Here is a 13,244-nt window from a genome sequence, read left to right on the forward strand (position 1 = left end):
TTCCAGCATCGAACAATCGAAAGATTAGTATTTTTGGCCTTGAATGAAATTATAAACAAAAAGAGTAATATTTCGTAGGTTTATTGTTAAGAAGCAAACAAATTTAAATTACTCGTCTTCTAGGAAATAAAAAAAAAAAAGAAATTATACGAAAATTTGCAGCAGTGCAACGAGTTGCTGTTTGTATAGCAACGTCGGTGGATGTTGAAGAGAATGTTTCAAGAGTTCGTTTCAAGTCAGTAGAAATTTTATACTAAAAAGTATTTCACTACGTTTAATATATTTCGACCTCGTACATCGTTTTAATTTTTTTATTTCCAGTAGTTGAGATGATTTAGCATTCTCCGATATTATTTAGTTTTCGAAGGAAAATTGATCTCCTTAGAATATCAGCGGGGCAATGAAAGAGATTTGTGGTAATGCCGCCCATTCAGTTGAATCCAATATCTGAAACTGTTTGGAATTTTCAAGTGTCCTTTGTTGTTGGGTAGGCAATTAATCTATTCGAGAGGATACTCAACCAAAGAGACCCATTCTCAAACCAATTCGATCTAATTAGATCGACCCTAATAATTAGCTAATGGATCTTCCGATCGTGACAATCGTCACGTATTAACCCTTCCACGACCGCATAGCTAACCACCACTATATTGCCATTTCAGTGGAAAGCACGTCGCAAGTGTGCAATTGTGTCTGTTTAGAATTTAAATTCCTACTTGCATAAGGTATTTACCTTATAGTATTGTGCAACTTATTCGTTTCTTATTCAAATTACTTTAAACCATTGAGTTTAACCAAAGTTTGACAGACAAGGGAACATCGTTGTTATATATCTGTAGCAAATGATTTGTAGCTATTTAGTCAATGAACCTACTGCCTTGTAAATTAAAATGCAAAGAGAAATGACGACTACAAATATCATTCTTCAAAATTCATCTCGCAATTTGCCATCGTTTATGCTATTTTCTTGTGGCAAATAAATTTTGTAGGAATAAATCGATTTTTTTTTCAAATACTGGACGATTAAGTAGCGAAGCAAAGAAATTGAGAAATCTATGAACAACGACGTTGTTCAGTTTGTTTTCCAAGGATCTCATATATCGACTGTAAAATTATATAATTAGAAGAAAATAACATAAATTTTCAAGTATAAAAATAATTTGTATATGATAGCAGGATGAGGAGAATTCTATACAGCGAAGTATCCTAAGTTAGTGGGAGCTTGTTTCTAGATGTAAATGATGTTTATAGAGGAAGCCAAGTTTCCGTATTTCTACTGAACATCAGATACAGAAAGTTAGCATAATGGCTATTTGTATGAACAAATTTATTGTAAATAGTTTATTGGAGGCCGACTATTTATACACAGAAACCAGTCTGTGCAATATCACTACAATGGTTCTTTCAACGCAGAAGTAAATCTGCGTAACATCAGCGTAGCAGTTGTCCGTAAACAGAATGCCACCACAGCGGTTAGGTGGTCGATTTATGAAAATCGATAATTCTAAGATTATAAATCCTAAATTGAGACTTACAGTAATTCAAAAATGTATTTCAACTCAGAATTAATTATTTTCAATCGCATAAAAAGCATTCCAATAAAATCAAAATGCCTTTCATCTTATCAATCTTTCGTAACGCAAATTGCGAATTAAGTATACCACAGAGTTTACTGTAATAACCATTCGAATACTTCTCTCAATCACTGCGTAGAAGCAAATTCACCAAGAAAACGCTATAGTAACCTTTCGCATACGCGAAACATTTTTAGCTATACAGTGTTTGCGATTGTGAGCTGCTTGTAGCTAGCAAATGAAGTTCGTCAAAAAGTTTATTATGAAAACTACCCGAATACATCTCCGACTCGCTGTACCTAAATAGAAACAAATTTCTAAAAAAAAAAAAAAAAAAAAAAAAACACATCGTAGTGCCATTTTACATGGAAACATGTATGCGACTATAGGTTGCAGTTTCCATCAAAAGCGAAATGGTTAATGAAAACACGGAGAAAAAGGCTGGTTGATTGTGATCGAGACACAGGGAATAAAAAAGCGCGGGAACAAGAGGCCACGTTCGATCCTGTCCAATGTAAATTAATTCGGTCAACGGAATCGATTGTGTTATAACTTGGGGCGACGAGGGAGCGCGTGAAAACGGGAGGATCCCGTCGTCAGTCTATTTCGCGATGCGTCCCGTTCGAAATGTTACGATAGAGAGCGCGCGCGCGCGCGCCTACCCGAGCTACCAATTTTAGACAATCTCTCTCTCTCCATCGTTCTCGCACGTTGTTTGATCGTTTCTTGGAATTAATATAACCGCCCGTTACGTATTCTCGTTCGTGATTCGATTGATCGGTGTTTGTAATTGACCGAACTGTAATTGATAGTGAATTCAAAGCTTGTTCTATAATAGTTCCTGGTACACGGGTTGTTTGCAGCGTGGTGAGTTCCAAACGATCGGCAGACGCGTTTTCTCCGAGGTTTATTAAGCGTGCATTGTGGTTTGTTTGAAGAACGTTGATCGAGACCCTGAAAATTGTTCGTGAATATTCGAAAGCTCCGCCCTGCCGGCGATTATAGTTTTCGAAATTTTTCCGCGGTTTTAGGCACGCGCGATAGAAAGCTATTTTGGTGCAAATTGCTCTTTATTTCGCAGAGTTGCTCTGTTGTCTGAAATGAATGACCGTTTCGCGATTTCCTCTAACGCTTTGTCATTTTTCTACAATTTCACGATTTCAGTTTCGTTGGATCTATGGAAGGAAATATCGTCTACTCTTCCGTTTCGTAGATGAAGACTTTGTACACGCTGTTTAAAATTGTAATTTCATTTTCGTTCTATTTCTGATGATGGTGGAAGGAGGTGCGAGAAGAAGGAATATTTTTCTGCGTCTCTTTGCATTTTTCTTTCTTCTTCGTTTTACAGGCAGGATTCGAAGACGGAGGAGAGAAGCAAAGTAGCTCAAGATCAGATCTTAGGCGACAAAGTACAAGAGTTTCAGATGGCGCGGGATCCAGCTCGCGAAGGTAATTTAAGAGTTTCTTTTACAAACTTCTTTCTAATATAGCTATTTCTTACAATTTGAAGCCGGAAATTTCACTCAAAATTTCTGATAGATTCTTTGCAAATTTTACGTTCTATTCTATGTTACGTTACGTTTTATTTAGTTGCCGAAGAGAAGATAGCGTTAACTGACGTTTAATGCAACTGGCAATAAGATCCACTTTCGGCTAACCTGCTATGTGCGGGAATACTGGCACAGGAGAGGATTATAGTCGTTCGAAAGTAAATTAACAATATGTAATGATTTATTCAAATCTTACTCGATTTCGATATTGACAATTGACTGACAGACTGACGGATATAAAATTCTTCGGTTGTCAAAATGGTAATTCTTCGGTTGACAAAATGCTGATTCTTCGATAGACAAAATGATAACTAACTCTTCGAATGGTAATTATTCGGTTGACGAACGGTAATTAATTAATAGTATTCGATAGACGAGCGGTAATTAATTATACTCGATAGACGAACGATAATAATTATTATTCTTACTTACTTCTTTGAGTCGCTACACTTATTTGTATCTGTCGGAGATGAAAAAATGCCTTTTTCTTTCTTTTGAAAATGTTTGGGAAGGTCCCCAACGTCTGTTTTACTGCCGACTTTGTTTACAATTTAAATTGTCTTAATATCGTTATAAAAAAATAATTAGGTAGATATGAAGACGTAGTTAGATATAGCTTTTAGCGGCTTTAACTGCTTTTCACTTCAAATACTGTAAACACGGTTTCAAATAAACGTTTTAAATTACCTTGATTTGAAGGACATTATTAATTTTACTTTCGCGCTACGAATCGTGCAGATCGCGGGACGTGACAATACTTTCGTCCAATTTGGCAAGTAATTCTTTTGAATTAAAATTTCCAATAAATTTTTTAAGGATTTCATTTTAACGTAAAATATGTATAAAGAACTATAGCAAGACTCGTGATGATTAAAAATGTTCTTCTTCCTGCTCGATATTATTTCTCGAACGAAAATGCCAAAAGCAGTTGTTTAATTAAACTTTCAGATCCTCCATGAAAAAGTCTATTCGCAAGAAGGCGCCATCACCGCCTTCCAATCCAGGAATATTGCGAGAGGTGAGCGAAGAGAAAGAGGATAATGCATCGAAACCGGAAGAGCCTCCGAAACGGAAGTATTCGTCCGACGAGAGCTCTGAAGAGGACATACGTGAGCTGGAGGGTAACGTTTACACGAAAGGTGGCATGGAGGTCGGTGAACTTCGAACATCTTGCGAATTTCTAGATATTTAAGAAGCTTTGGAAATTCAAATATTTAAATAATTGCCGTAGATTTCGAGAAAAAGTGCCGGAAACGTAAAACGTACCAAAGCAGAAATCGAAGCGGATCCAGAGACTGAAGATGAGTTCGGTTACACGAATAGTACGTAATTTATGTAAATTAATTTTTTTTTAATTTATGCATCAAATTTTTCTTTCTTCTTTATTTTCTATCTTCCTCTTCTTAAATTTTCCTTTTTTCTCTTCCTTCGTCTCCCTTATCTTCTTTCTCGTTCTCTCTATTTTTCGTCCCTCTTCCCTTTGTCAGTATCACAGGAATCAGCAATATCATTATTTGCGTTACAGTGAAAGTTCAGAAAAAATATCATTCACTGGGGCACAAGGTGTTGCTAGTAAAGATAGAGAAAGACAGACGTGGTTTGGGTATCTCCTTGGCGGGACACAGAGATCGAAATCGGATGGCAGTGTTCGTTTGTGGCCTTAATCCAAAGGGAGCAGCTCACAAGACTGGAGAGATTTTGGTCGGCGACGAAATACTCGAGGTACGTTGCTTTACTTCTTTCTTCACCGTATCCTCTGTCATAATCTTCTTACCTTCACTGTTAATACATATTTATACATACTAAATACATATTTAACATTAAGATTCATGAAGGATTTATTAATAAATTAATAAAATATTTCCATGATTATATACAAGATATTCTAATAAAATTAGAATAATAAAATTCCAATCAATATGTCGAATATTTTTTCAAATTTTCTAAAAATCTAAGAACTAGATCAGTTTATAAAGTAAAATAAGATTTTTTGAAAGTTGAAGCGTAATTATAAAATATGCTCATAATTGTACAAAAGAATATTCTGACAAAATTAAAACAATACAATTATAGTCAACGTTTGTAATATATTTCTAATCTTTTAAAAGTTTAACAAGTGGTTTAATTCATGAACGAAAATACTATCAATTTTATCGTATGATACCGTTTGCAATTTTTCAACAGCTAAATATCGATCATTCGAAAAAAACATTTTGCAAATTTTCCGAAAGAAAAAATACATTACCAGTAAGCTATGAATGAAATTTGGCAATTGGGCCGAGATCAGCTGGCATCAGCTGTTAATGGTTCAACAAGTGTTGCTTTGAGGAATTTTCGGCCGTCATCGTCAACGTATACAAACGGAATCGCGCTGGGCAGTGATAAATCGCAGCAAGACAAGTTGATGAATTTTTAGTCGAACGTATGTGTACTTGGCAAACGTTCAAACTCGATTATCTCAGAGACGAAGCCTCGAAACCTACATTTTCCGGGTGAATCACCTTACTCGGGATCATATCACGAATTCCATTATGATTCATGCCACCTGGTTATTCTTATTTGATGGAATAAACATTTTTAATAATATTTTCCATTTTGTTACTCTTGAATTATGTCTCTACGTAGGTAAATGGCCGAGTTCTGCAAGGACGATGTCACTTAAATGCGTCTGCCATGATTAAAGGAATGGCTGGCACGTATTTCAAAATCGTCGTTTTCAGGTACATACAGATTTTCTTCGTATTTCTGTGTTTTTGTCATACGTGTGATTTCAGTTATTTTGTAAATAAAACATTTCGTTGTCTATATGTATACGGAAAAACTAGAAAATTTTCCGTTGAGATTAATCAGGAAAATTATTCAGAAAAATTTGTAGTGCGAAAGAAGAATGTGAATTGCCATTGAAATTGTAATATTAATTCTTTGTAACGATATATGTTCTTCTCTTTTTTTCTTTAAGCAAAAACAGGTTTGTCTATAGTAAAGACGATCTCAGCCAAAAATTATAAATTTATAAATCGATACATGAGTCAATGAATTTATTATTATCCGACTATGATTCGGTTATAACAAAATTAACCGAGTAATTTGATGCATAGGAGGAACACCGCGCTTGATGATCTCGCCGTTAAACCGATCGTTCAATTCCCTCCAACATTGGAAGATGTAAGTTCGATTTGAAAAATTTAGCTTTAAACGTGTTTACGAAAATTTTATTTCGTATTTTTATAACATTCTCCTCACTGTCTTGTGTTCTTAATTTAAATTTCATTTTAAATTTACGCACGAATTTATTTAAATATTGCAGAATTAGATGTAGACTACAGGAATTTCCTTAAGAGGAAACATTATTATAGAAATATTAAATTACAAAATTTCTCGAGAAATTTGAGGAACACCAAATTACCAAAAGACTTTTCCTCTTACAGTCCGACATGTTCAGCCAATACAAAGGAGTTCGTAATATACCAGTGAAGAAGGCAAGTTCAACCAAATCCCAAAAATTACCACCGCACCAAAGATACCATTTTCATCAATACATTGAAATTTTCTAATATCTAGGGCCAGTACGGACTAGGTATAATGATCATCGAGGGAAAACACGCGGAAGTTGGACAAGGTATATTCATCTCAGACATTCAAGAAGGCAGTGCTGCAGAGCAGGTAATTGCATTCCTTTGTTAATTTTCAAACGATCGTTTCATGCATTGTATCACATACTGAATGAATAATAATTGTATATTCGCTATTGTAATTACAACTGAATATATGAGTATGCGAATACAATTTGTCGAGTTCGCACGTGTCATTCTCATGTGATACATTTCGCGTGTTGCAGGCTGGTTTGCAAGTGGGTGACATGATCCTCGCTGTCAACATGGACTGTTTGCTGGGCTCTACTTACGACGAGGTAATTATTATTTAATGCATCGTCCAATGGAGATGTATTAACACGTTTTGTATTATTTGTTTTGTATTACGAGTGTTCTTCACTTGCGACATATATACAGACGTGTTTAGAGAAAGATACAGTTAAAAGTATCGTACAAAGTTTGCCAGAGCTTAAAATCGCTTAAGTGTTTGTCATAGAATTTACCATTTTGTTTATCTCACGATTGTTGATCGCGTTCGATCGAATAAATACGATTTCGTCAGTGTTAAATTTTCAAGAATTCTATAGCAAATAATAAACGCGAGATTGTTAATGGTAAATTAAAAAATTTGAAGGAATTCTGTGATATACTTCGATGATTTAACAGCGAATGCTAATTAAACAATCTCGGATTGAGATCCCCGAATAAAAACGCAATTCACATTCAAGTTACACTTCTTGCACTTTTCACAGGCCACGAGTCTTTTAAAAAAAGCAGAAGGCGTTGTAACGCTTACAGTATGCAATCCTAATCAAAGCAAAGTCGCGAAGGAAGAAGAAGATAAGGCGAAGGGCATTATTCCTGAACCTGAACGTAATTATTTATGTGAAATATCGGTTTAACATAAATTTAATATAAGGCTAATTTAAGATGATGTTTATAGCGCCAAAGGAGCCGGAGAAACCACCAGAACCAGAAGCACCGCAAGATCCAAAAGATTGCAAGATTGTGACTGGCAGAGATACGACGATAGAATTCCAGAAAGACAAGGACAAAGGCATTGGTTTCATTATAGCTGGTGGTTCCGACACGCCATTGGTAGACTTCATTTTCTACTTTTTTTTTTTTTCAAATAAAAATTCTAATATTTCAACGAATATTTTGATTCTCAATTGGTACTATTGAATCATACATGGCCACTACCAACCCCTATACTTTAAATTAGAGTTGCATTAACTTACTTTGTTCTACTTTTAATCTTTTAATCATTTAGAAGAATTTAATTCTCAAATAATTTATTTGAACTTACGAACGAAAAGAGGTTCAGAGTTTTGTGCGGAATATTATTTCTTCGATTTTATTTCAGAAAGGAGTGTTCATCGTCGAAGTATTTCCAGACGGAGCAGCCCATAAGGATGGACGGCTGCAAGCTGGAGATCAGATACTCGAAATGTGTAGTCAAAGTTTCAAGGAGATGGAACATGATAACGCTCATGCTGCCGTATTAAAAGCTTCGGGAACTGTACGTCTTCTTCTTTTTCCATTATACAGAACGCGTTCTTATAAACTTGAAAATTTCCAATGACTTCTTCTCAGCTTAATCTTGTTTAATTTTTAACGTGTCCAATAATGAAACATCTATACGTTTTTGAACGTAGATCATAATGGTGGTGCATCGACACGAGAAAGGTGAAGAGGAAATCGACGTTGAATTGCAGAAGAAGTCGGGCAAAGGAGCTGGTCTCTGTTTGACAGGATACAAGAGTGGAAAAGGAGCATATGTATCAGACTTGGTATGCTTCCTTATACGAAATCATTACACAATTGCGAACTATAGATCCACTGTTTGAAAGTGAAGTTTTTGAGAGAAGTTAACAAAGCGAAATTAAAAATAGAGCAACTTATAAGGTACATTTATGCGTCTTCGGAATTAACAATTTGTCAGTCAACTGTAATTTTACTTTCACGATCGTACACAATTAAATCAATAGAGAAATAAAAGAATGCGAGTATCCTAATCCAATTTATTGTAGAATGCTGTGGATTATCCACCTTTTTCTCTTGTTATTTATTTAAACATATTCGGTGGAAGCTTTATTTTTCCTTGATGGAGCTATACTATCTATTTATAGTCGGTGAAAAAAAAAAAAATATATATATAATATTAGATGTCCCATTTTCTTTTTAATTGCTTTAATTAATTAGTTTTGGAAAATTATAGTTCAAAATTATAATTCAAGTGATTGTATTGTTCGCTTAGTTACCCGGTGGTAGCGCTTTGGAAAGCGGGAAGATTTGCAAAGGCGATCGAGTGGTGGCAGTCGGTGGCCAAGACGTCCGCGAAGCTCCAGTAGAGGACATCGCAGTTCACGTGAAAGTTTCCAACCCGGTGCAATTGAAACTGGCTAGGTTCAAGTCCGCTAAACAATGACAGGTAAATATTTCATAAATTGCTAACTAACGGTTTTTCGACATGAATAAATTAATAACTGTTTATACAAAATGTCAAAATTAGTACATTAGAATTATATTAAATTCCATTCGAGAAAACCACATGTCACTTTTGTATCATCTCTATGCGTCTATTTACGGGAAAAGTAATTTACATCAAATTACACGAACATTACATCTGAAAATTTTTTTTTTTTTTTTTTGTACAGCAAGTACTTTACCAGTAATTCACATTTATACGTTAAAATCGATCACTCTGTATTACCAATTTCATCTATTTTACAAGAAAAAATTCGTATCACGTAACAAAATCCAAAAAGTATCCCTAAAATGTTAACTAAAAAAATGATTTAACAATGTGTTCAGGGTTCTGCAGGCGGAACTCAGAAAGCAAGAGTTCGGGCGGCAATCCCCACCAGACACCATGGATTCTAGTGTGATATAACTGACTATACCAAAGTAACTATAAATACCGTTTACCGTATAAGTAACGCTAATTCTAGAAGAACAAGTGAAACCAAAGGAAACGCGATCTATAAATGCAGTTACGTATGTACGTTGTAACTGTATACACGATTCGAATATTTCGGATCTTGTCTAGTTAAATGATAATCCAGGCCCAGACGCTTCGAGCGTCTTACACGCGATTTTATAGAACACGCTCTGACTCGATTACCAAATATCGATGCGTTTGCGCGATTATCATCGACGATTCGAAAAAGAATTCCGTCTGCCACGGCTGAACATCCGGCGAGTAGTTAACACGAATATTTCGCGACACCCGTTATATACACTTATTAGAATTAACGACACAGAAGAGTATTTATGCAGTTAGAGCGATACTATATATTGTAATAGCCACGTGGACGTATATCACGGTGAAACGTTTGGCAAGAGGGGTGGAAACTCGCGAAAGATATATAATATTCGAAATAATTTGATCGATTTTCCAAAATAAGGTAAGATAATTCTACAAAATTCCTTTCTCTCGACGCTCTACTTTTCATCGATTTCATTACCGGAGAAGTAGAATGCGAAGATAATTTATGGAGAATTCATTTCGATCGACATAATCGACATAATCGTACAGCCTCGTAGACGAGGGTTCCAGGAGGAAGATCGTATTCTCGATGGAGATGGAAATTCGAGAAGAAGAGAATACAATAATATTTAATATATAAATTAAGACGAATGTAAACGAAGCTGTATGAAGTAACTTGATAGAATTGAACGAAAGTTTTGTAGATGGAAGGAATATTCTTCTTCAAGGTTCTTTATCGATATTATTCGTATTTATAGCAATACTGAAAGAATTTGTCTTTTCGAAACAGATAGAAGGTCCAGAGAGAAACGGAGGAAAATTACATTGGAGAAAGCGAAAAGTGAGAAAAATCGATCGATTTGTTTTCAGGAAGTTTCTCCCTCTTCCCAAGCAATTCCAACCGTGTCTTCATACGAACAGAGATATCTCGCTTGTACGTTTCGTATCACTTACGTTTAAGTTAGGCGACTTAGAGACTTAGGATAGCGCACGATCGTGCACGACAGACCGTCTGAAAACCACACGAGTTTCAAACACTTTCGGGGCTCGTAAAAGAAATGAAAAACGCGAAAAATTAACATCTGAAAATTCATCAAAAAATACAGAATAAAAGAGAAAAACAAGTTCCAACTCCCATCGAGTGATCGCCGTTCGATATAACAAAGAACCTTAATTTAACTCTCGAAAAAGAGAAAGAGAAATTGATAGGTTCGATGAAACGAACGCGATCGAGCTTCGTTGCATTTTTACGATGTGGCAATTTTTTCCAAGAAAAAGGCGAAGGAATTTAAAAGAGACGACGATGGACTTGTTGAGAAGCTAAACTGGCTTGTTGATCGCGTATAGTTCAATTTATCCTATTATCCTAGTCGTTAGCGTAGATCTTCGAAGGCGCAAGCAAAGGAAAGCTGGAAAATTTCAGCGAAGTATTACGTCGGAGTACGGAAAAAGATGGTTGAGGAAAAAGTATGACGAGACACTTGCTCGCGATTGCCGGTTTCGCGTGAATATTTCCGCTCGAATTTCATTTCAGGTCACGAATATCGAACTTGACACGATTCGATTTCGTATCGAATTCGACATTTCAGCTTCTGGTTTGATTCGAGTGGCGTAGAATTTTACTTGCCTCGTACAGCACGCGAACTTTTAGTGTTAGTTGCGCCAAAGTGTATGTATAGATAGGGTGATTCGTTTTTCAACGATGAACGAACGAGAAGAGAAATTGAACATAATTGGACACGCTCTTAGGGAATTGGATTAGCATTGTTAGCGAAATTTTGTAAATTACAAATTATTTGATTATCCTAAATGACGTCAAATTATGAAACTGTAAAAGGGTAGAATATGATCTATAGCGAGCGATCTATCATTAAATTGTTGCGCAAGAGGACCCAAGTGATGGAATATTCAGTAAAATGGAGAAACTAAATCTTTAATTTAATAGGTTTTTTAATAAGTTCAACCGATAATGAAGATAAATTCGACGAGATTTAATTTAACGAAGTACAAAAATACCTAAGAAAGTAAATATTCAGTCCAGTTCTTCCTTTATTTAAGAAATTTACATTTCACATCTTTTACATACTACGTTTTTCTTACTATTCTAAGATTCTAAAACTTTGACAAACTTCACTATAATTTCTAATAAAAGCGTAATTAAATACTCGTCCAAATTTTCTTCCAATAGCTTAATAAATTATCTCGATGTTCAATTGTACTGTGCGCTCGACTTTATCTTGTGAGGTGCGCGGAATCCATTTGAAACGGACCACCCTGTAGATATATAACTGTCAGCGTATGCACTGTAAAAGCTAGCTGTGTTCGTTGCTTTTGATTTCGATACACTACATCGAATTGAGATATCGAGGCCACGTTCTAGTAAGGTAGTCAATGAAATAGTAAAAACTCGTGGGAACGTTGGATCGTACGCTGCGCGAATTGTTGCTCGTAAATGACGAATACCTATTTATATATGCATACATGTGTACGTGAATGCGTATATTCCGACACTGTCGGTTAAGAAGTTTCACGTAAATGGATTGTAATTTATTGAACATCGCATCCGGTTTCCCAAGATTATTTTCTTCGCTTTGTTTGGCAGTGTTATGGTAATCGTTCTTCGTGACTGATACATTCTCATAATAATCTGCATATTATAGAGTTACCAAAAGCGATATTATGTGCGCTAAAATCGAGAACCTCGAAGCTTGAAGATATAGAAATCTGAGAACTTCCGAATCTACAAGTCGAGAAGATTGAAAATTTCATTTCAGAATTTCACTAGTCGAAAGTTTAAAAGAGGAGCGAAGATTACAAAATTTGAGTGATTTTGAAAAATAAAAAGATCCCAACGTTCTAAGATTCTAAAGTCTGACATTCTGGGAATTTCAAGTTAGAAATTTTTTAATTGGCGAAATAGAAAATATCAACTACTCTGCGTTTCTATCGAGTTTCTGTCAATTCGTGGTTCGCGACTAAATTGAAGACTCTCGAATTTCCTGTAACAATCGACGATTCTAGACTTCTGGCCAATCAGTGTCGGTATACGCGCCTAGGCTCATAATCGCAATCGCTTTTCTTATCGACACGGATCGAAATCAAAGGTAATTCGCAAGGATAACCGTTGCACCAAGCATTCGTGATCGTTCGTTCTGTTGGCACGTTGCAAAACGACGTCATGCCACGATGGCGAGGCATCGATTGTAAAAAAAAAAAAAAAAAAGAGAAATAACAGAAGACAAGAATAAAAAGAGATGGCGTAACCGTTATGAAAAAAGCGTGAACGTATCTGTTGTCGACGATCGAACGAAAGAGAAAAAGAGAGAGTGTGTGTGAGAGAAAGAAAGGAAGAAAGTAAAAGAGCACGAGAATGAGAGAGATTAGAGAAGCTTAATGCTAATTATAATATATTTGCAGATTAAATAGATTCGGGATACTAATTAGTATCCCGAAACGCCTTCGAAATTCGGGGAGCAATACAATCGAGCCACTTTTACAGTCAACGACTCGAATTATTAATTATTATGATTATTCT

The 13,244-nt window shown here is 35.5% G+C and overlaps 1 protein-coding gene across 1 annotated transcript in view; it reads left to right on the plus strand.

Annotated features, from left to right (window-relative positions):
- Positions 1 to 12,960, plus strand: part of LOC138183556 (multiple PDZ domain protein) — a 167,436-nt gene extending 154,476 nt beyond the window's left edge. Inside the window, exons 24-38 of the mRNA XM_069120626.1 lie at positions 2,923 to 3,023; positions 4,073 to 4,274; positions 4,356 to 4,446; positions 4,650 to 4,846; positions 5,750 to 5,844; positions 6,223 to 6,289; positions 6,553 to 6,603; positions 6,686 to 6,787; positions 6,963 to 7,034; positions 7,470 to 7,590; positions 7,661 to 7,815; positions 8,084 to 8,239; positions 8,376 to 8,510; positions 8,978 to 9,151; positions 9,535 to 12,960. Of these exons, the coding sequence (XP_068976727.1) occupies positions 2,923 to 3,023; positions 4,073 to 4,274; positions 4,356 to 4,446; positions 4,650 to 4,846; positions 5,750 to 5,844; positions 6,223 to 6,289; positions 6,553 to 6,603; positions 6,686 to 6,787; positions 6,963 to 7,034; positions 7,470 to 7,590; positions 7,661 to 7,815; positions 8,084 to 8,239; positions 8,376 to 8,510; positions 8,978 to 9,148 (1,716 nt within the window). The 3' untranslated portion in view covers positions 9,149 to 9,151; positions 9,535 to 12,960. The remainder of the gene's footprint in view (positions 1 to 2,922; positions 3,024 to 4,072; positions 4,275 to 4,355; positions 4,447 to 4,649; positions 4,847 to 5,749; positions 5,845 to 6,222; positions 6,290 to 6,552; positions 6,604 to 6,685; positions 6,788 to 6,962; positions 7,035 to 7,469; positions 7,591 to 7,660; positions 7,816 to 8,083; positions 8,240 to 8,375; positions 8,511 to 8,977; positions 9,152 to 9,534) is intronic.
- Positions 12,961 to 13,244: the final 284 nt, after the last annotated feature.

The sequence above is a fragment of the Bombus flavifrons genome, chromosome 9 (assembly GCF_040668555.2).
Source record: "Bombus flavifrons isolate JBK064 chromosome 9, iyBomFlav1_principal, whole genome shotgun sequence".
Lineage (NCBI taxonomy): Eukaryota > Metazoa > Arthropoda > Insecta > Hymenoptera > Apidae > Bombus > Bombus flavifrons.